Here is a 24,948-nt window from a genome sequence, read left to right on the forward strand (position 1 = left end):
ATCAATTCTAGAGCATTTGCATATATACCCCTCAAATCTTCTTTATTTTCAAATTTACTCCTTAAATACTGGTATTTACAAATTTACCCCCCAATTCCCCGACATTAAGCTTTTTTACCACCGTCACATTTCACAAATTTCGTTTTAAAACTGGGAAATATTGAAATTTTTTGTTATTGTAATGTTTAGAACCAAGATTGTTAAGTGGGAAGGGTAAAAATATCCTATATGAGAGAATTGGGGTGGGGGGGGGGTAATAATTTTGTAAATACCAAGGTTTGTAGATAAAGTTGCAAATATGGAATCTTTGAGGGTTATATATGCAAAAAATTTATAACCCTCAGCCTTGATCACAACTTTAAAATTATGATAGGGACTTTGGAACAGTAACATACATCACAACTTTAAAATTATGATAGGGACTTTGGATCAGTAACATAGCAATGCAACTTTAAATCCTATTAGCCATATATTTATAGCAAATTTTAGAAAAAAAAATTTTAATACCGTTATATGAGTCCAGGTTTCAACTCATAAGAAGAACGCTCCACTCAACATGTCGAAGCATGTAAAAATATAAAATTATAATTACCAACCATCACCACAACTTCAAAGTTACTGTGTACCGCAATGGACTTCAAGTAAAAGGAAACAATAACAATAACACTTTAAGATTCAAGAATAGATCGCGAAACTTCATTCAAAACATAAAATAACTAAAATGAGAAGAGAGCACATTATCTGCACGGGTTCACTACAGGGTACAGAAATGGAAAATTACAAGAATGCTTTTCACAGAAACAAGGGTACAGCTGCAGCGCTTTGAAGGTAGCTGTAACATGGAAAGAACCAAGATCCTCGGTGGGAAAAGGCCGTGAATCATGTTCCTCGTGTTTCATTCTGGCTGTTGTCGACAAATTAAGCTATATAAACTGCAGCTTCGGAGGTTAACATTTCGCATAAAATACATTTTCTTCCTCGGATCCATCTCCTCGTGTGTTGCCATCACTAAAAATACGTAACTTGTTATCTTGAAGGAAAAGCTTATTACAGGCATTGACGATAACGTACAGGAGGAAGAAACACAGGGAATAAGATACAAGGGGACATTTGCAGGTACTACAACAAACTTAACCGAAGCAAAAATGAACTATGGATAAATTACATAAATCATGACAATGCGAGAATCAGATGACTGGACTTGATCATCTTATTTCCTTTTATCCCCCTCCGTCTGAACGGCTAGGTACATTAATGGCAATCAATATTTAGCAGACAACAGCATCGCAATGGCTGTTGAATATTACAGGGAAGAAGAAACGAAAATCACCTATATTTTCCATTTTATTGTTCTGCTACATCTAAGTATTCTCCAACTTTGGTTTTAGGCCACCACCATCGGTGACTGGAAGTCCAGCTTTAGGAGGCAAATTGTTGTTGGAAGAAACATGGATCGGATTTACAGTCTGAGGTACCTGTGCAGAGTTTGGTGGCATGGTTCTGGCAATGCCATTAATATCTGGTTCCTGGTAACTTGTTGACGTGTATTTTGCTTCTGTAACAGCATATAAAGTGAGAAACACTTGAAAGTTACGCGAAAATGTAAAGTTCTAAAGAAAGAAATTCCAGTTTATGCATCACAGGGTTATATAACAAAACTTTCTTTTGATTGACATCAAGCATGAAAATACTAGGGTTTTAGGAATCAATCTATTTGGATAAATTCGTCAAGCTGTACAAGTCCCGAAAATCATTTGAGCAGACATATTTTGGATTATGTAACTTGCCTTTTCTAGCCAAAGATATTTTGCAATTAGCCAAAAAACTTCCCTACAACAATAAGACCTTTGCCAAATGCATTCAAGGGAAGTAATCCATAATTTGGAATTTTCCAATTTGTAAATCAATAAGAAAAAGAAATATGTTTCGGAAACTAGATCACAGATACACCATTAGGAAGCATTTCATTTGACAGGCTGCCACTATTCAAGTAGTTTCACTCCTTGGAGAAATTAACTTGTATAATGTTTAAACCATAGAGGTGTTTCTAAGTTTACTTGTACTGCATGGAAGTGCGAACACAGCAAGTCAAGTCATATACAAATGGTATATTTGCTAGCAATCCCTATTGCAACAAGTATCGTTATTTTCTCTACTGCAGTCTGACTCCAGCAAAATGAAATTGGTCACAATACATATAATTACAACTTGGGTAACACTGAAGCAAAAAGGTCGTTCTTGATGGCCACCTAGTAGCTTACAGAATGACTGGCAACAACTTGTCTGCATGCTCTAATGCAGCAAGTAGCTCTCCTTGAAACCTAACAAGTAGAAGCAGAGTAGAAATTGCAACACAACTACTTCTGCAGAGAAGCGAACGGCTAAGGAAATGAAAATTACAGAATAGCACATGAATTTCTGCAGATGGTAACAGTCTTCTCGTGTTTAGGGCAATATTTACACCATACAACAGGCAAATGAACAATCTATTTGCTCGAGTTATTAGCATGACTTTGCAGTACCAGTATGACATAGTAAACGCTTGATACCAGCATGTACTCCGTAGTCAGCTTCATTTTGATTGAAAAAGGCCTGGAAAATGGATGGGGAAGCAACAGATCTGGCTACACTACCGCTTAGCAGAACACAAAATAATGGGGCAAGTCCTTTTAAGTCAAAATTAACAATGAGTCTCCTAAACTGAAACTCCATCCCACTTTGGATTTATTTAAAGCAAGAATAAAGATGCTCGGGGCCTAATAAATGCACATGAACTCAAATACATCAAAAGAATGGGTACAATGTAGGAAGTTTAAACTTTTTTAGCTGGGCAATTAAAATTCACTGAATTTTTTAATGGAAAAATGGAAAAATGGAAAAATTCACGTCATATGTCCAGATGCATGTGCCCGTGAAAATTATATTTGAAAGCAAGTTTACCTTTCACTTTCCCGCAATTGATAAGCTTAAGGAGAGAGTCACGAAATGCTGTCAGCACACCCCTCTCCTGATCCGCATAAACCTCTGACACTCTTTGGTTAGACTGAAACCTAGGAGATGTACTGGGATTCCGAGATGTCATGAACATTGTATCTTGCTCATCACACATCAGGGCAAGCGTGCCAGGTGACATAGGCCTGCTACCTTTGTGCCCATCTGCAGAGTCTGATCCAGACTCTTCTGCGCTGGTTTTATCAGCATGGGTGCCACTAGACCTATCATCGACTGATGCTTTCTGGATATCTGCATCTCTTTGTCTCTCATCCCTCACATGATTGGACGAGGCAAGTGAGCTCTCTGTCTGTTCCTCTCCCTCTGCTGGCTTCTCCTCTTGAACTTTTTTATCTGCAAAATTTATTTCAGGGTTATTTATATCAAACATAAACAGAATGATATTGGAAAAAGAATTGGGAGAAGATACACTGAAATTGAACAGGTATAATAGGCACTTAGAGGAATCAATGAATTACCAAAAACCTACTCTAACTTCAAATAGGTATAAAAAGAAATTGGGCCAGCTCAAATCTACAAAATCATTTTCAACGTATCCACCAAACAAGTTGTGCACAACATCAGGTACACATCGCATTTTGATGTCTCCATTCAATCTACACACTCAAATTTGACCTCAAATGCATACTGATATGCATGTTGTGCTGCATTATGAAAACAAGATGGAGACAAGGGAAATAGAAGATATGCCAGTGTCATTCTTCATTAACGAAAACACAAAAACAAGTAACTCTGACATGAAAAACAGAAAACTCCAGGATGATTAACTTGAGATCAGATGTCCTAGTTATGCATCTTTATCGAAAGTTAAATAGAAATGCTTGAAGAGCAGAAACTCTTCTAGTTTACTATCATCCATACCAGAGTGTGCCTTTGCAGCTTCTCCTGATACCAACACCAATATCCTGCAGAGCTCCTTTGCATCCTCCTGTTGGACAATATCCGCTAGAAGAGACCTGTAAAATCAACAAAGAAAAAAGTTTACCATTACAAACGCACCACAAGTCACAACTTGTTGCTCGATGCAAATTCAACACAGATAAACAATGATATCAATTGGGATAAAGAATTGCACTTCATATGCAAAGATAATTGAAGAAAATACCCACCTGTACGTAACTTTAGATGATCCCAATGGAGTAGGATTCACAGTACGTGGTACAGGAATGGAAGAGGAAGGAGGTCCTGAAGTCCTCAACTGACTAGCCTGATATAAAAGGATTATTGAGTTCTTTAATGCCCCAACAATTTTGTTCAAAGTCGAAAAAACATATATAGAAAATTAGAAATAATGCCATACAAGCGAACAACGCTAATGCTCTGCTTCAATCAGCCTAAATGAAAATGAAAGCTTTGCTATAGTGGAATAGGCAAAGGAATGGTGTGTTGGTAAGCTATATTACATGACATTGTCTGAAAATGCTCAGAGCAAATGCAGCAATATTTGAAGGACAGGGAAAGATGTACCTGTGGGAATGGTGCAAGCCTGTGAACAGGCTGATCTTTCACTGATGTGGGATAAAAGAGCTCCTGATTTTTTCTCTTTCTCGCTGCAGGAGATCCATAGCTAGAGGGGCCTACTGCTCCATTTAAGACAGCATTTGCTGCTTGGTTCATGTAGGTTAAGGGGTTCCCATGGTCACCATGGAAAAGAGCTTTTCTCTCTTCACTCCCTTCAAAGTTCTTGCAGTCCATACACTTACAATTTTCAGAGCAAAGAATGTTTGCTTGGAAGCATTCACAGTACTTTTTAAGGCAGCCTGATTTCTTGCAATGGCACCCTTTATTGTGCTTCCCCACCATAGCAAGATCCCCTGCTTCTTCCTGGCACAGAAATGTTTTCCTCTTAGTAGTTAGCAAAGATGAAACTCTCACGATAAGAATTTAAGAGAATAAAATTTGAATCACAAGGTCAAGGTACCAAATAATCAAATTAATCACTGGAGATTGAAAATATATGAAATGGCTGTTCTGTAGAAGTCAATTTGTTCACTTAGGTGTAGAGGAAAATTGTGATTGCTGCTCATCTTCATACGAGTTCATCTTTCTTCTGAATAGGCTCTGCATGCAAATGCAGCGTTCGAATACGCACGCAATGCATGTTAATCTAACATTGTTTTCTAAAAACCACTTTACGGATTTCCTCAGGTAATGTCTCCAGAATTTGGAAGTACGACATGGGAGCAATTTACAAAGGAGGGACAATGCTTTCGTGGTGTCAAACTAACACGTGTTCTGAGGAAAGTGAATGATTAAGGTGGTGCTTGTAGCAGTATTGCATATATACCTCTGAGATGTGGTACTCATAAATGCTGTTGAGCTGGCCTTTAGCTATTTCCAGATACAGAATTTGGATAAGATGCATGTTACCACTCGCTAGTCATAGAAATTATGTAAATGCAGCAAGATTTAGGCATTCAGAATAACAGAGTGCCCCAAAACACTGAAAGAGGAAAGAGTTCAGGAAGACACGGATGAATAATGAACCATCGGACTAGCACAAAAATGTAGTATGGATAAGATTAAATTGGAAAAAAAGAATTCTAATGGTATATAAGCTGTTGCCGATGCTAAGAGAAACTCCAAGATAGGCCTTCTTAAATATCAACATGTCCTATAATAAATGGTCCACAATTTCTGCCATAGCTCTGAGTATAAAAACAATGTTCAGCGAGGTCCTTGAAGTTTTAAAGGAAAATTAGTGGCGTAAAATGAGTTACTAGATCGAAACTTACATTATGATTCTATGTCAACTAATCATGCCTTTGGATGTTAAAGGGAACACCCATGGATGCCAAACTAAGTAGCTAAGACACATATAAGTTTTAGAAGGAAAAAGGATACTTGAAGAAGAATCAGGATTATTAGAACCTAATGCAAAACTTCAAGAATCGGGATTATTAGAACCTAATGTAAAAGTACAAGCAAGAACATATTTTTGCTTGAAATCTCATATTGAAGTTATTTAAGATAAAACAAATTTTATTTGAGAACATGTTGGGGGTTTTGGAGCCATGACAATAGAAGCTTGTATATTTTTCCCTTTTTTTCACTTGGTCGTTCAAACTGAGGATATAAAAATCAAAAGATATATCCCCATGTAACCAGCAATATACTCAAACTTTTGCATTATGATACACAATTAAGAACTACAAAACAGATTAACAATTTTTATCATGCAAAACTACCATAATTTAATGCCAATTGAGAAATTTATCAAGATATAAAGCGGAGGCATGCGATTAACTATCTGATCACTTATGACTCATGAGAAAACAACCACTCATGACTCACGAGAAAACAACAACAACAAAGAAGCTTACGTCTACTTAATACAGTTTTCCCTTTGTTGAATTCATTTTAATCTACGACGGGCTACAGATTTTTGGACATTTTGAACTTAATCCTAGTCTATTAAAGACTGCTGAAATTATCAAAGCAGATTAGAAGTTAAGGTGGAGGCCTATTAACTGGGGGATGAAACAAGATTGCATGTGCCTTCATAAACAACTCCCATCCAAGCAAATATATATATTTTTTTGGACAAAGTAAACGATACAGAAAACCAGCTTGCTAGAAATCTAAATGTAGATCAGATGGTCAACACATAATTTGGGTAGAAGATCCATTATGCATATGTTTTCATCAAAACTAGGGTCCAAGGAAACCAACTCTTCTGCAGGATTTGCAAAAGCAATATTATCTGTACGTAATTTTTTGTCTAACAGTAACTTTTCACATCTTCTGCGCCACATAAATGACGTCATCATGTTAAAAAAATGGAGTCAGGAACTGTCAGGGCGCATCATAAAAATAAGGACCCCTGTTGACATATTAGTATTAGTTAGGGACTTATTTGAAAGTTGTGTAGGGGCTTATATAAAGCCCCATAAGATCTCATAATGAATTAGGGTTTCATATTCTTTATGGTATCAGAGCCTCCACCAAAACCCTAGCCGCCTCCACCCCCTACACCCCGGCTGCCCCCCCCCTCTCTGCTCGCCACCCCCATTCGCCTCGAAAAACTCTCGCAGAGCGCGCCCTCCTCTTCCTTCGAAGGGCCGCTGTCAACTCGCGCTGGCCATCCTGCCGCTGTAACTCCGCCTGAACGCTCTGAAACCCCGCCTTGCCAGCTGCCCAGAAACCCCCTGCCGCTTGCGCCTTCACCCCCCCTTCCAGTCAAGAACCCGCCGGCCATCCTTGCCTGTCCCAGAACCTCCAACGATCAGCCGGCCCCTCTCCCACGAACACAGCCTCCTGCCCCTGTCCCGCTCAGGCCGCGAACCAACACCCCCCCCCCCCCCCCCCCCCCCCCCCCCCCCCCCGCCCCCCCCCTTTTTTCTCCGATCCTGCAAGACTCTCACCCCCGCATCTCTGTCCTGCAGACCCCCATTCTCGCGAACCCCACCTGGCAATACACGCCCCAGACCCGCCTGCAGATCCCGAACACCTGGCAGACACCCCGCTTCCGAAAAGCCCGCTGCAGACCCCCCCCCCTCTTCTGGAAACCCCCTGCAGACCCCGCCCTTCCGCGATGTTGATAGTCTTTTAAATTCACAGCCCCCCCCCCGTTGCCCGCCGCTTGCTGCGCTATGCCGGACCTCGAGTTTGGCATGGGTTCCCTCGACTCAGTCCTCGAGCTGATGACAGAAAGAGTATATATCTCACAGCGATGAGATATATCACTGTTTTTTAATTCTAGTTTCCTCTGAGAAACGAGAATTTATTGGAGATCTTACTCTTGTTGTGCAGCAGAAGTGTTGCCGAAATTTTCACTGCGCACAACAAGGGTTTGAAGAGAAAGGTGAACAGGTGTTGGATCTGAAGCTTGATCGATGGAGAAGATCATCAAGAAGTTGAACCCTGCGGAGGTGTCAACTTTGATGAAGTTGATGAAGTTGTCGGCTGATGAAAGCGCGACAAGACCATCGAAGAAGTTGGAGCTTCCGACTATCGATCTGAAGCTTGATGGACCGAGTACCTACCTGAGTTGGTCACGCGGGTGAGATACACCCTTGCAGGGAGGAACCTGGAGGGTTACTTGACCGGAGAGAAGACAGAACCGGATGAGGACTCGGGAGGACGAGATGAGTGGAAGTCCACTCATATGTTGGTGTACATCTGGCTTCTCAACTCGTTGGTCCCGACGATCGCCGCCACGGTGGATGACATTGAGAAGGTGAAGGACGTCTGGGAGAAGTTGAGGAGAACATATGATGGGGTGGGGAATAACCTGCGGGTGTTCCAGATTAAAGGAGAGATCGACGTCACAGTCCAGGGAGAGAGGACTGTACAAGAATATGCTACAGAGCTGGAGCGCCTGTGGCTGTACTATGATCATTTTTCCCCCCGGGCTAGCTGCAAGGACCCGGGATGTAAAGAGCGGGAGGCCTTTCTACAAGAGAGGACTATGGTGTTTCTCAAGGGATTGACATCAGAGTTCGCTCAGCGAATTGCATTATTGCTAGCTTAGCCAAAAATTCCCACGCTTGAGGAGGCTGTCTCTGCTATGATCCAGGAGGAGACTCGCATTCGGCTGCAGGCGGGGACAGGTAGACTTCCGGTGGTGAAGTCAGCACTGGCAGCCTCTAGCAATACTAGATCTAGGGGAGAGACTCGACAGTGCTACAACTGCGGTGCGGGGGGTCATCTAAGGCATGCTTGCACCAAACCACCCAAGGAAGGAGATTCGGGTGGACGTGGACAATTCGGAGGTCGTGGTCGTGGTCGTGGGGGTCGACGAGGTGGCAGAGGAGCAGGGAATCGGGCAAATCTGACGGTAGCAGAAGAAGACGAATCTGAGGTGGTCTTTACTGAGGAGGATCGTGCTCTCCTGGCGATACTCAGGAGGAAGCAGCAAGTAGCAGGGGATGGAGACTTGAGGAGTGGGACTGAGGAGGCATCCACTTCGTTCTTCGCCAGAGGAAATACTGCTACCTATGCTCATCCGACCAAAGCTACTGATGACATACATGCTCTTGCTTCTATGTCTCCCAACAGATCATCAGAATGGATAGTCGACTCCGGTGCGTCTCGACATGTGACAGGTAATGCTAGTGAGTTCTCATCATATACTCACTTAGCATCACCTGATAGTCTAGAAGCTCTTATGTTAGTTCAGGTCATAGAAGTTCTCGTGTATTTGACTTGGTACATTCAGATGTTTGGGGGCCTTGTTCCACAAGTTCTATGAATGGATACAAGTATTTTGTTACATTTATTGATTGTTTCTCTCGTGTGACTTGGTTATACTTGATGAAGAATAAGAGTGAAGTGTTTGGGTACTTCCAAAACTTTCATAGGAATGTTCAGACTCAATATGAAGCAGTGGTGAAGATATTGAGGTCGGATAATGGGACAGAGTATACCAACAGAGCGTTTGAAGAATATTTGTCAGCTCAGGGAATACATCACCAGACAACCTGTCCATACACACCAGCTCAGAATAGGGTAGCGGAAAGAAAGAACAGGCATCTTTTAGAGGTTGCTAGAAGTATGATGATCTCTATGAATGTCCCAGAAATATTATGAGGGCAAGCAGTGTTGACCGCAGCAGCGCTGATCAACAGAATGCCCTCGAGAGTGCTGGATTGAAAGTCTCCGTGTGAGACATTGAAGGGAGATAATGGTGGGATTCTTCCACTTAAAGTGTTTGGCTGTGTGTGCTTTGTGAAGGACAACAGGCCATCTGTCGGGAAACTTGCCCCTAGAGCTGTGAAGTGCATCTTTGTGGGATATTCTGCTACTCAGAAGGGATATCTTTGCTGGAACCCGGTGGAGAAAAGATTGTTTGTGAGCATGGACGTGCACTTCCGAGAACTCGAGCCATATTACACCCGGAAGGTAACTTCATCTGTTGGTAACTCGCCTAATACTGGAAGTATGAGGCGAGAGGAGGAGAATGGTGAGAGATCAGAAAAATCAATTTCTGTAACGATTCCTTGGGAAGGAGACTTGGTTGAGGAGGAGCAAGAGAATGAAGAATAAGAGGAGAATGAGACAAGAGGTGTTAGACCAACGGCTCAGGGGGAACTACTTACCTATAGTAGGAAAGGGAAACAAATTGCGGGAACAGTACCTACAGTGCCACTGGTGCCAAGTCCCTTGCCAACGTCTGCCCCGACTCCTGAGACACCTACATCACCACCAGATTCCTCTCAAGGTGATTCCATTCCTCTTCCTACTCATCCCACATCAATAACTGTACGGAAGACTACTCGCAGTAATGCGGAAAATCCTCCCGATAGATATGGTTGGGATCTTGCTCAGTTTGTATCATATTCTAACATCCACCCTGCACATGGAGCATTCATTATATCACTGGACTCTGTTACTATACCTAACAATTGACAGGTTGCAAAGAAGAACCAGAAATGGAAAGCTGCTATGCACGAAGAGCTAAGGGCTCTTGAGAAGAACCGCACTTGAGAGTTAGTAAAACTATCAAAAGGAAAGAGAGCAGTTGGATGCAAGTGGGTCTTCACTGTGAAGCAGAATCCAGATGGACAGGTTGAGCGCTACAAAGCTCGTCTGGTGGCGAAAGGATATAGTCAGACATATGGCATCGACTACGATGAGACTTTTGCACCGGTGATAAAGATGAGCACTGTTCGGACCTTAATCTCTCTGGCCGTAAATGGTGGATGGAAGCTACACCAACTAGATGTGAAAAACGCATTTCTTCATGGAGATCTAGTGGAGGAGGTATACATGGAGATACCACCAGGATTTGGTACAGATCAGACAGTGGGAAAGGTCTGCAGATTGAAAAAATCTCTCTATGGGCTAAAGCAGTCTCCTCGTGCTTGGTTTGACAGATTCAGGAGGGCTATGATAGGTATGGGGTACCAGCAGATCAGCGCCGACCATACCGTGTTCTTTCGAAGAAGTGGAGGTCACATCACCTTGCTTGCAGTATATGTGGATGATATGATTATTACAGGGGATGATGAGAAGGAGATTGCCCAACTCAAAGTGAGACTGGGTAAGGAATTCGAGGTGAAAGATCTTGGCTTGCTTCGATACTTTCTTGGAATAGAGATAGCTCGAGGAGCGGAGGGGATCGTCCTATCCCAGAGAAAGTATGCACTGGATCTTCTCAAAGAAACAGGAATGTTAGGATGCAAACCTGCAACTACACCGATCGACCAGAAGTTTAAGCTGGGTACTGAAGCTGGAGAACCTGTTGATCGTGACAGATACCAAAGGCTGGTGGGCAAGTTGATCTATCTGTGTCACACACGTCCCGATATCTCTTTTGCAGTGAGCGTGGTGAGTCGCTACATGCATGATCCAAGGAAGGGTCATATGGACGCAGTGTACCAGATTCTAAGGTATTTGAAGAATACCCCCGGAAAAGGGCTAATCTTCAGAAAGAATGAACACATGAGCATTGAGGGCTATTGTGACTCTGATTGGGCTAGCTGTGCTGATGACAGGAGGTCCACCTCAGGATACTGCATCTTTATAGGAGGCAACTTAGTCTCGTGGAAGAGCAAGAAGCAGTCGGTGGTGGCGAGATCGACAGCTGAGGCAGAGTATAGAGCTATGACCCTAGGAATTGCTGAGTTGCTATGGTTGAAGAGTATGCTGGTGGAGCTGAAGCTGGATCAAGGAGCTAAGATAAAGTTGTGGTGTGACAACAAGTCAGCCATCAGTATCGCCAACAACCCAGTGCAGCATGATAGAACCAAACACATCGAGATCGATAGGTTCTTCATCAAAGAAAAGTTGGATAGTGGACTACTGGAGCTAAGTCATGTTTCGACTAAGGACCAGGCAGCAGATTGTCTGACTAAAGGACTTAGCTCGGTAGATATGATTAGAGGATGTGACAAGATGGGCTTAGTAGATATCTTTCGCTCATCTTGAGGAGGAGTGTTGACATATTATTATTAGTTAGGGACTTATTTAAAAGTTTGTAGGGGCCTATATAAAGGCCCATAAGATTTTCATACATGATTAGGCTTTCATATTCTTTAAAACCCCAATTAATCGTAGGCGCAAATATTGTCCCGAGTGATGCTTAATGACGTAGGGAAAAAGTTTACTATTAATAAATAAGACGAGTAATTCAAATAAGAGAACCTTATAGACTAGTATCTTCTTTAAGACCTACAGAGACACATAGCAAGTGGGATCCATATAAGCCATTCCAGTTGCCAATGTAAAATTAGTCCAAGAAAATTGCTCAGAACTATTAACAACAAAATTCTTGCAAGCAAGTGCCTGATAATCCAAGAATTTAAGATGTCGACCAAGCCTGTTTTCTCCCAATTAACTAGCTAGCTCAAATTTGATGTTTTCAAAAAGAGAACATGTCTAAACTAAGAGACGCTTTAAGATAGTTGGGCTACAGGCTGATATTTAAAGACCTGTATTTTTTTTCTACATGCATATAGTATCTCTAATAATTCAAATGAATTGACACCCGCAAAACAATACTAGCTCAGGGAATTGCTCATTCAGCTTTTTACATGATTAGAGAATTGGTCATCCAGATTTACATGTTATAACTAAATGCATGAGATATTTAATCTTAAGAGGAAATTACTAATTCACATGATCTGAACATAACGAAGAACCTTCTTGTGCATCTTTAAGGTGTTCTTGATCACCGAATTTGATGCGTCTGAATAAATGATAGTTTGCATGCTTTTTGTCTAATTAAGTTCCTTAATCTCAAATTTTATACGTGATAAATGATGAATTTTTTGCTATTAAAATGCTTGGCTTTGATAGTCTCCATCATGTACTGACAGTAAGCAATCTAATAGACACTTTGAATTGCATATGCTTATGTCTTTTGGCAAAAACATCCCCAAAAAGCAATTACCTGCATCATAAGCATCGATTTCTTCTTTACCAGAAATATAATGTAACAAAGAACATGTCTAATAAAATTCAAGTGGGTCCTCATCAAGGATTCAGGACCGTAGATGTCCAAGAATGGACTGTGAACTGTAAAAGTAAACCAAATATGGACATACCCTACTGGCCCTGATGGCATGTGGACTGCTACCAATCTTAGGCCTAAAGGCATTAGGGTTGCGCTCTAAAGTAGCTTCAACTGCTTCATGCCTGGCAGCTTCATTTTCAACATTGTTGCAACAGTTCGCACAGTTGCATCCATCACAGTAAACGCCTGATGCAAAACACTCACAGTACCTAACGAATTATTAAAAATTAGATGCACTTGGTACAGAAGATAAATCCAAGGGGGAAATTATATCCACTACAAATGCAAATACACAGAATATTAGGAAACTAAAACATTCGCTTAAGCTTCCTAAAAAAGAAAAGCATTGGCTTAAGCTTCCCCAAAAAGAAAAGCATTGGCTTAAGTAAGCATGACTGTCGAATTGTGGATACATCCGTAATGCATATTTTGCAATCATATCATATTCTGCAGATTAGATTTGGGAAGTCAAAGGAGAAGTCATATATGTTGAATGAAATAAAGGGACCCAAAATAAAGGACACCACAGACATAGCATCAGCAACTCACTGCTTGCAGAGAACATGGAGCAGAGGAATACAATGGTTTAACTAATACCAGCCCTTCCAAGCAGGCAACACCTAGCAGTAAAAAGTTTTTTTTTTTTAGATTTTTCACATCTAATCACAAACATGATCTTTTTTTAGTTATAATTTTGGTCAACAATATTTATTAATCAGCATGCCAAAGGATAAGAAACTCCTGTATTACTACAGATTGCAAATGACAATGCATCAAATAAACAACCATCCAAAATCACACACTGGGTTTCTAGTGTATCACTGTGAATTCAACATATATGTTCAAGTGTTAAATTAAGCTATCTGCTTTCTTAGAATAGGATATAGCCATAGCACCAACCCTAGAACTTTTGCAGGTAACTTATTTCTTCTTAGAATAGGACATAGCCAAAGCACGAACCCTAGAGCTTTTACAGTTAACTTCTCTTCATAGAGTACTAAGTAGGACATCCATAGCACAAACCTTAAGAGCAGCAAAGCTTTTACCTGACTTAGAACATTTTCTGTAAAGCGACTCACACTTATTCTTACTGAAGTGATCGCAAGCACCCTACTGTAGATCAGTCACGGAATCAAGAACTATCCTCAAAACTGGAATCTCCATGTATGAATCTAATATGCATGTCTGAACTGGAAATAACAATATGCCATATGGTTCATGAGAATACTATTATCTTTAAAGGCCATAACACCAAAGTATGGTTGGGAAAGGAAAACTCCGTATCTTATAATTGTTAGTTGAAATACTATCCAGTTAGATTCTGTATTCAAGGATAACTAACTTTTGGAATTTCAAAGGATGAGATCGCTTATATGACAGATACACATGTAAATCCCATCTATTCCTCTATAATAATGGGAGGATCCAAGATACATTATTCATGCTACAGTAAATACTTAATTAAATTGCTGCAGCATTATTACTGTAGAGCATGCATGGGGTTCCAAAAACACTATTCGTGCTACACTAAATTACTGTAGCACAGGCGAGAATTGTATTATTTAAAAACTTTCATGTAGAAGTATTACTGTAGCTCAACCGTGATACTGTGGCATTTTAAAAAAATACTGTATCACTTACAAAAACTGTATTTAAATACAGAATTACTATAGTGGAAATAAAAAAATGGAGGTCGTGCTTTGCACGGGGTGCACACTAGTTATTATCCTATTATACAATCTGAATCTTGTTTGAGTGATGGGGATGGATGTGGGCTTTCCTCTTTTATCCTCTATTTACAATTACATATCAAACAGAAAGACAATCTACAGTTACTATATTTTACAAAAATCCGAACTCTTCTCTATAATAGATAATAGATCTTTTGGCAATAAGATGACTAAGAGTGGCAGGTGCACATGAAGATGAAGGTTTTAAAAATTAAACATCTTGCAGAATCTGAAAATAGGACCAGTATCTGAAGCTTGGACTGATTTTATCTGAGATACGGCCATCAATAGTATAATAATTGTACAAGATGTATCATGCAAAACAATACAAAACCAACTGCTTAGTGTTCACCAACAACACCTGCATTTATCATGATCGCTACTTTTGCCAAGCAAGATAAAGTCCAATAGCAGTCATTGCAAGGGAAATATGTTACAGAAATGGGTTAGATTCACTGCATTCTTCTTATCTATAAATGGTCTTGATGTTTACATAGAATTTTCTATGCAGGTGATCCAACCATTAAAGTAATAGTCGAATATATAGAACTCAATTTCATGCATATGAAAATGTGAATGAATATAACAATTAATGGCTGATTAATTTAAAACCAAAATCACAGCATAAATAAACAATGTAAACACTAAAAAAGGCGTAACACATACAGCTTCAAGCATCTCGAATGTTTGCAGTTACAATTTTTTTTCCTTGTTGGAGTACCATCTTTCACTTCAAATATAGCCCTTGGACGTGATTTTGGAGACTCAGGCTTCCTGGAATTAAAAAGGACAAGGAGATGATAAGAGTTGCATTTATATTCTTAGCATTGATATTACTTTATATTCTTACTTTAAAGATGTCTTGATTCGCAAAAATAATGTGAAATTTTGTCTATTTATAAGCTAACTATCTATAAGTTCACTAAATATTGTGGCTATGCACCATATACATGTGACTGAATATGCTAAAAATAAAATGAACTGTCATTTTCTTAAATTTAGATGTACAGTTCAATTAGCTGTTACTGGCTTAATATGGCAAGAAGCAGGGAGTTGTAGGAGGGGATGGGAAAAAAGTTAAGCATTTATCAGTCCATGGATCTAAAGAAACATTCCAAATATGCAGCTTGGCACCAACAAAATTTGGTGGGTAACCAGGAACAACCATGAATTTTGTCACTTAATGACTTTGGCTGTCAGTTATGAATCTGAGTATATTTTAGATTCTAAAGCTAGAGATAAATAAGAACTTGAAATTAGATCATCTCTCTTCTCCAACTAAGCAGGAGTTATTAAATAAGCGAAGCAGTACATATTAGTCAGAACTTTTTCCTTTTTTGAAAAACTAATAGAAAGCAAGAGGATGGAGGGAACGCCGGTTCAGAAGTAAAACCCAATTCATCCTAGAGAATTTGACGATCAAAGATAACTCCTTTATATCTGCATTTAAATTCAGCATAAGGAACTAAAATAGCACGTCAAATTCCTAAATTTTAAAAAACCGTAATTTGCAACTTCAAGCATGACAAAAACCAAGCGCACAAAAATTAACAAAAGTAAAATCTAAACCATCCAAGTGAAATATAGCACAATTGTTTTAAAAATAAAAGATAATTCATTCATCTCAGCATTTAAATCCATCTCCGCATTTAAAAATAAAAGATAATACATTCATCTCAGCATTTAAAAATAAAAGATAATACATTCATCTCAACATTTAAAATATAACACAATGATTTTAAAAATAAAAGATAATTCATTCTGTTAAGTTAAGTATTGGGTATTGGGTTAATGGGCTGTTACCCGTTAACCTTAACCCTATTTGTATGGCTATATATATCTCTCTTGTTTCTCAATAAACAATAATTAGGGTTTTCTCTATTCTCTACATGGTATCAGAACATGAAACCCTAGCCGTCACAAATCCTCATTCAAAAACTCTAGCCGTCGCCGCCTCTTCTCCTTGCCGCGTGCTACAGTGCCCCCGCCGCTACAGTGCCTATTCCCTCGACATCTCAGTCTTCGAACTGATGAGAGGACGATTGTATCCCTCGAGATTTCAGTCATAAAACTGATGAGAGGAAGAGTGTCTATCTCACATCGTTGAGATCTTTCACTTCTATTCTTGTTTTCTTCGAGAAACGAGAATTTCACTTCTATTCTTGTTTCATTCGAGAAACGAGAATATAGACTTTGACTGGAGCCTTTGTGCAAACAGAAGTCAGGGCTCTCTCCCTCAGGTGATATCATCTCCACGACGTGAGGACGTGACTACCTACTACTCTACCTCGTATGCCTATTGTTGCACTGCCTATTTGACTACTACATGCCTACTATATGCACTGCCTATTTTGAATACTATCTCTACTACTGCACTGCCTATTTGACTACTATCTATCTACTATTGTTACGCAAAAATAACTACTACTTCGATGTCGGATATTTCCTCTTCAACTACTCCTGTTGTTGCTGGAGAGACCTCTGCGCCTAAGGTAGTCTTGGGGACTACAATCAAATTGAATGATACAAACTATCTGTTATGGGCGCAAGCTTTTCGCATCTTCATTGGCGCTCAGAGCAAACTCCCACATCTTCTGGCATCTCCACCATCCACCTCAAATTCCACCTACACTACATGGCTATCATATGATTATTGTGTTATGACTTGGCTTATCAACAGTATGAAAGCACAGATCAGTAGCAGCGTTATGTTTTTAACCACTGAGAAAGAGATGTGGGACAGCCTAAAGATTATGTACGGGAACGAGAAGAATGTTTCCCGTGTATTTGAAATTTATGAGCGACTGTTTGCGCTCAAACAGGGAGATAAGTCAGTTCCGAAATTCTTTGGTGAATTGAAGGGACTGATAGACGAACTAGAGATGCATCAGCCTGCAGTAGTTGATGCAACGACGCTATTAAGGTATCGTCGTGATCTGGCAGTATCCAAATTTCTTTCTAGGTTGAACCCTAATTTACAGTCCCAGGTGAGGGGACAGATATTGGGTGGAGATACAATTCCCTCACTGACTGCTACATTCTCCAGAGTCATGCAGGTCTCTACTGATGTTACTTCTGATACTACTGCACCATCTCCACCTACGATGAATCATCTGCCATGTTCTCTAATTGAGACAGAGGCCGCGGTCGTGGTCGTGGTCGTGATTCAGGGGGAGGACGTGACTCCTTTGGTAGGAGGCAAGGTGAATCTGATAAGGGCTCACGACAGTGTGGTCATTGTGGGAGAATCAATCATATTTCTGAGAAGTGTTGGGAGAAGTTTGGTCGTCCTCAGTGGGCCCAGGTAGCTGATACAGAGTCAACTAACTCATCTATTTCTGCTACTACTTCTGGTGGTCCAGCTGTTACTGCTCCTATTGTTCAGATTTCTCAGGCAGATTATGAGAGGTTACGCCAGCTAGAACTCTCTCAGAACATTCATTCTGCTACTCATGCATCCTCTTCAGGTATGGATGCTTACATAGCTTCTTCTCACAAACCCTGGGTACTAGATTCTGAAGCCTCATCTCATATGACAGGTATAAATGATCACTTTGTATCTTTACATCTTTCTGATAAGTTTCTTTCTATCCGCATTGCTGATGGTACTCTTTCTCCAGTTCGTGGTGATGGAGTAGTTCATGCTACTTCCTCTTTAAAACTAACTGATGTGTTATATGTTCCTAAATTCCCTGTTAGCCTATTATCCATTAGCAAGTTTACAAAACAAAATAATTATGTGTTATATGTTCCTAAATTCCCTGTTAGCCTATTATCCATTAGCAAGTTTACAAAACAAAATAATTGTAAAGTCACATTCTTTCTATCTTATTGTGTTTTTCAGGACCTAGCAACTGGGATGAAGATTGGTTCGGGGCATGAGAGAGGAGGTATGTATTATTTGGACGACAGTGTGCTAGAAGCTGGCCTTATTGCATCACAGTCTGACTCCACTTTATTGTGGCACTGGCGTCTGGGTCATCCTTCACTATAAAAACTTAGATCGGTAGTTTCTGTTCAGCCATCTATTTCCTTTTTAGGTTGTGAGTCATGTGAACTGGGTAAGCATCATCGTGCTACTTTTCAAAGTCGAGTCGATAAACGTAGTAGTTTTGCTTTTGAGTTGGTTCATTCCGATATCTGGGGTCCTTATCGTGTTCCCTCTGTGCAAGGTTTTCGATATTTTATTATCTTTATTGATGATTTCTCTCGCATGACGTGGCTTTATCTGTTAAAAGAGAGGTCAGAGGTCTCGCACGTTATTGAACTCTTTTATAATGAAATAAAAACTCAGTTCTCTACTTTTGTTCGTATTCTTCGTACTGATAATGCTTTGGAATATATGAAAAGTGATGTTTCAAAATTTTGTGCTCTTAATGGCATTATTCATCAGACTTCTTGCTCTCACACTTCACAATAAAATAGAGTTGCTAAGAGAAAGCATAGGCATATTCTAGATGTTGCTAGAACACTGATGATACATATGAATATTCCAAAGTATTTGTGGTCTGATGCTGTTCTCACTACAAATTATTTGATTAATCGCATGCCTTCCTCTGTCCTTGATGGTTTAATACCATTCAATTGTCTTTATCCTGATAAAAAATAATTCTTTGTGATTCCCCGTGTCTTTGGTTCTACGTGTTTTGTTCAGGATTTAACTGCTGGTTTGGATAAGTTGTCATCTAGATCCATCAAATGTGTTTTTGTTGGATACTCTCGTACTCAAAAAGGATATAGGTGTTATCACAGGAAATATTTTGTGTCTGCTGATGTTACCTTTTTTGAGTATGTCCCATATTTTTTGTCTGGTTCTACTACTATTGGTTGTCCACAGGTACCACTACCTTCTTCTGCTCCTACTACTATTCCATTACCTGCTCCTGTCGCTCCTGCACCGAAGCCTCTACTGACATACTCTCGCCGTCCAAAAGTACATGCCCCTGAATCTGCTACTGCGGAACCTTCATCTCTAGCTGTCGGTCCATCTCATGTTGAGACCTCTATTCCTTCTGACTTGGATATCCCTATTGCTCTTCGAAAAGGTAAACGGTCTTGCCCGAAATATCCTATATCTCTTTTTGTCTCTTATGACCGTCTCAACCCATCTTTTCATCAGTTTGTCTTGTCCTTGTCCACTATATCTATACCTAGGTCATATGAGGAAGCTATGTTAGTACCAGCTTGGAAGCAGGCCATGGATTAGGAAATGAATGCACTACTTTCTAGAGGGACTTGGGACTTGGTTTCTCTTCCTACTAGAGCGACTGTGGTTGGTTGCAGATGGGTGTATACCCTAAAATATCGTCCCAATGGGTCTGTTGACCGTTATAAAGCTCGCCTGATTGCTAAAGGTTATACGCAGACATATGGCGTCGACTATTTTGAAATATTTTCTCCCGTTGCTCGTCTCAACTCCATCAGAATTCTTTTCTCTTAGGCTGTTAATATGAATTGGGCGATGCACCAACTAGATGTGAAGAATGCTTTCCTTTATGGTGATTTGGACGAGGAGATTTATATGGAGCAACCTCCTGGGTATGTTGCTCAGGGGAAGAAAATTATCTGTAGGTTGAGAAAGGTCATCTATGGGTTAAAGCAGAGTCCTCGAGCTTGGTTTGATAAGTTCAGCAAGGTTATTTCTAATGTTGGTTTCCAACGTTGTCAGTCTGATCACTCTGTCTTTTTTCGACGCACAACAACTGGTTTGGTTATTTTAGCCGTATATATTGATGATATTCTGCTGACTAGAAGTGACTCTATTGCCTTAACTGAGACTAAGGAGTATCTAAACCGTCATTTTATCACTAAGAACATGGGAAAGCCAAAGTTTTTTCTTGGGATTGAAGTTGCATATTAAAAACATGGCCTGTTGTTGTCCCAAAGGAAGTATGTGCTAGATTTACTAGAAGAAGCAGGTCTCTTGGAATGCAAACCTGCAAGCACTCCAATGGAGGTAAATGTTGATTTGTGGCGTGATGATACCTCTCTCCTAGATGATGCTGGACGATATAGGAGACTAATTGGGAAGCTAATATATTTAACAGTTACCAGACCTGATATTATTTTTACAGTAGGTGTACTGAGCAGGTTTATGCACAAACCTAGAGAGGTTCATTGGACAGCAGCTCTGAAGATTTTGGCATATGTCAAAAATTGTCTTGACAAGGGATTGTTATATAAGAAGCATGGGCATACTCACATTTCGGCTTTCTCTGATGCTGGCTACGCATGAGACATGGGAGATCGAAAGTTAACCTCAGGATTTTGTACTTTTGTTGGAGGTAATCTTGTGACTTGGAGAAGCAAGAAACATGATGTAGTATCACGATCTAGTGCAGAGGCCGAATATAGAGCAATGACTCACACTGCTTGTGAGATGGTGTGGCTAAGAAAGTTTATGACAGAGCTTGGTTTTGTTCAGCCTAGACCCATGCCAATGCATTGTGACAACCAGTCTGCCATTTATATTGCACAGAATCCTGTGTTTCATGAGAGGACAAAACATATTGAAGTTGACTGTAATTTTGTCAGAGATGCTTGGGAGAAGAAGATAGTATCTCTCATATTCACTCCGTCCTCACAACAACTTGCTGATATTCTTACAAAGGCTACTTCTTCAAATATGTTCTTTACTATATGTGACAAGCTGGCCATGGTAGACATCTATGCTCCAGCTTGAGGGGGAGTGTTAAGTTAAGTATTGGGTATTGGGTTAATGGGCTGTTACCCGTTAACCTTAATCCTATTTGTATGGCTATATATATCTCTCTTGTTTCTCAATAAACAACAATTAGGGTTTTTTCTATTCTCTACCCACTCATCTCAGCATTTAAATCCAGCATGAGGAACTAAATAGCACTTCGGATTCGTAAATTTAAAATTTTCACACCTTTTTACTTCGGTAGGATAGAGTGCGTAAGGTATTCAAATAACCCCCGTCAAATTGATGGATTTTAAGAAATAAAAGTGACGCCTTATTTTCAAAGAAATTTCAATTCATATCCAAAAATAACCAAAACTGGAAAGAAAGAAAATCACATACCCAATATAACTGAAGCAAGACTAAAACCAAACCCACATAAGTAACAATAATCCAGCATCCAAACAACAAACCATCAAAAATAAACCAGAAACCTAATAAAGATTTGAACTTCAACAGACTTCGAAGACCAAATTGGAGCAAAGAAACACTCACACTGAGATTGGAACCGAAGGCCGCGATATTGGAAGCAGCAGGAGGCGTAGCAGCTGCTGCTGGCTGCGGGTCCGCCGCCGCCGCCGCCGCCTCTGCCGCCATCGCCGGCGGCCCTCCGCGGCCGTACGAAGTAGTGAAATCGAGCTGCCGAACGAGCTTCTTCGGCGCGAAATCCGACGGCCCCGATGAAGTCCCTTGCTCCATCAGAGCCGTCCAATTTCACTCCTCTTCCCTTCTCTTCTCAAATCGAGGAAATGAACAAAATGAACTAAACGAATACAATAAGCAAATCTATTACAAAATTTCCCTCCTTTTAAACCCAACTGAGCTCGCAACAATCTCAAAGCTCCTCAGATCGGAACACGGCAAAGAACAAAGAGATCTCGATGCTGAAGACAAATCCAATACTGGACACCCAATTCAATAAGTTATGTGAAGGATTAAGAAAAGATTTACGAGAGGATTAAGAAGGGATTTGGGTTAAATTTCGAGAAGGAAGAGGGGAAGCGAGAGGGAAGAAGCTAATGGGTTTCCTCTTTCTGCTCTCTCTCTCTCTCCCTCTCTGGTTTTGAAAATCAAATTCGATTATTCTACGGTCGGATTTCGTTCAGGTAGCTTTGACGGTAGAGATTTGTTGTTCGGATCGTGCGGCCAGAATTCATAGGGGTCGAGATGTGGGGTTGGGGACCGCCGGATTAGAGATGATGAAGGGATTTCTTACTGTTGTTTATGGCTTTGTTTTGGGGATTTTTTTTTTTTAGGAAAATAAATAAATAAGGACGGAGTGGAATTTTCCCGCTAGAAATTATATGGCAGGTTGGTGAAGAGGACACGTGTAGGTATGAGATTTGACACTTTGGCACGTTTTGAGAATGGACGGTGAAGATTGTCTTACTTGTCACTTTGTTAACAACAGAAGATAAAACTTCTGAAATTGAATGAGTATAATATTTCATAAATTCAGGCCTTTGATATTTTATAGCAGGATTTTTTTCACCCCCCGCATGTAACGTCCTTTTTCAACAAGCTTACAACCTAAAGCCTTCCTAGCTACAAATCAAAATAAACATTCTACTTGTTGTTGGATCTTCATTTATTTTAGTGAGCTCGGTGATGCATCTATGTTCGTTTAAGATGGAGTATGTTTGAAAAATTGATAATGTTAAAACAAAGGAAAATTTGTGTCAAAGCCCCAAAAGCAAAATCTTCATATGCTTCAGCTCCTTTAATTTTTTTTCTCATGTGGTTCAGTCCTTAAATTCGAGATCTATGTTCTGCAGCCTTCTTTTAGCAATTATTACCTACCAATTATGCATATAGATAGAGAATAAAAAGTAAAAAAAAACCCCAAAATGTTATTATCTCCTCTATTCTTTCATGTTAAGTCTAAAACTAAGTTGAATTAGATTTAATACGAACCGAATTAGACTTAACATGAACCGGATTAAATTAGACTTAACATGACCGAATTAGACTTAACATGAAAGTCTATTTCATGTTAAGTCTAATTCGGTTCATGTTAAGTCTAATTTTATTTTTTTTAAGTCTAATTTAAATCATGTTATGTCTAATTCAACTTGTTTCAAGTCTAATTTAATTCATGTTAAGTCTAATTCAAATTGCTTTAAGTCTAATTTCATGTTAAATCCAATGTAATTCATATTAAGTCTAATTTAATTCATTTTAAGTCTAATAATCATGTTATGTCTAATTCAACTTGTTTTAAGTCTAATTTAATTGGACTTAATATGAAATTAGACTTAAAAGAAATTAAATTAGACTTACATGAACCGAATAAATTTAATTTAATTCCTTTTAAGTCTAATTTTAATCCAATTTAGTGTTAAGTCTAATTTAGTTCATGTTAAGTCCAGTCCAGTTCATGTTAGGTCCAATTTGATTCGTATTAAATCCAGTTTGGTTCGTGTTAAGTCCAGTTTAGTTCGTGTTATGTCCAGTTTAAATTATTTTAAGGCTAATTTAAATTGTTTTAATTTTAATTTGAATCTTGTTACGTCTAATTTAAATCATTTTAAGTCTAATTTAATTCATGTTAAGTCTAATTCAACTTGTTTTAAGTCTAATTTTATTTTAAGTCCAATTTAATTCATATTAAATCTAATTTAATTCCTTTTAAATCTAATTTAAATCATGTTATGTCTAATTCAACTTATTTTAAGTCTAAAAATTAGTTGAATTGGACTTAACATGAATCATGTTAAGTCTATTTTTAATTATTTTAAGTCTAATTTCATGTTAAGTCTAATTTTACTTCATATAAAGGCCAATTTGATTATTGTTAAATCTAATTTAATTCCTTTTAAGTCTAATTTCATGTTAAATCCAACTTGATTCGTGTTAAATCTAAATTCAGTTCATGTTAAGTCTAATAACAGTTCATGTTAAGTCTAATTTCATGTTAAGTCCAACTTGATTTATGTTAAGTCTAAATTCAGTTCATGTTAAGTCTAATAGCATTTCATGTTAGGTCTAGTTTCATGTTAAGTCTAATTTGATTATAAGATGTGAATGCTTCAACCACATGAAAGAGAGGAGTAGAAATCCATCCTTGAAATCTTAAGGACAAACACATAGTTCCCAGACCTTGTTGCCTCGTTTGATTAAATCTTTGAATGACGATGTTGCTTATTGCAAGATTTCTTATAGTATATCCCATCCTTGTTAATATTCTCGAAGTGAATAAATTTACAGCATACCCACAATCTAACATAATTCGATTAATTAGTGTATCTTCTAAATCACCTGTGACTAATAAAGGCTGATTATAAAGCTTGGAGCTCAACAGAAAGTCTTCATTAGTGAATTCGATATTTAAGACTTCTACTGGAGGGGAGGTCACTTCGGCATGGGAGAGGGTGTCTCCGTATTTTTTCAAAAAGTTATTAAGAACGTGGCAGAAGACACGTGGGCAGCTGGCAAATCATGGAGACTATTAGGCTAAAATCTGGATAAGGTTTGTTCGATGTAGACTAAAATGTTAACATAGGCTCTAGGGGAGAGGCTTGAGGCCGGGTTGAGTCCTCAACTTA

At 39.3% G+C, this 24,948-nt stretch overlaps 1 protein-coding gene across 1 annotated transcript; it reads right to left on the reverse strand.

Annotated features, from left to right (window-relative positions):
* On the reverse strand, positions 691-22,101 carry LOC109839920 (protein tesmin/TSO1-like CXC 5; the record flags this gene model as incomplete). The annotated part of the gene is made up of 8 exons (XM_020408383.1): positions 691-1,555; positions 2,941-3,345; positions 3,874-3,968; positions 4,122-4,219; positions 4,480-4,836; positions 13,002-13,179; positions 15,367-15,474; positions 21,899-22,101. Coding segments are annotated over 8 exons (1,638 nt in total), but the record flags the coding sequence as incomplete, so codon positions are not given.

This window comes from Asparagus officinalis, chromosome 5 (genome assembly GCF_001876935.1).
Source record: "Asparagus officinalis chromosome 5, Aspof.V1, whole genome shotgun sequence".
NCBI classification, from domain to species: Eukaryota; Viridiplantae; Streptophyta; class Magnoliopsida; order Asparagales; family Asparagaceae; genus Asparagus; species Asparagus officinalis.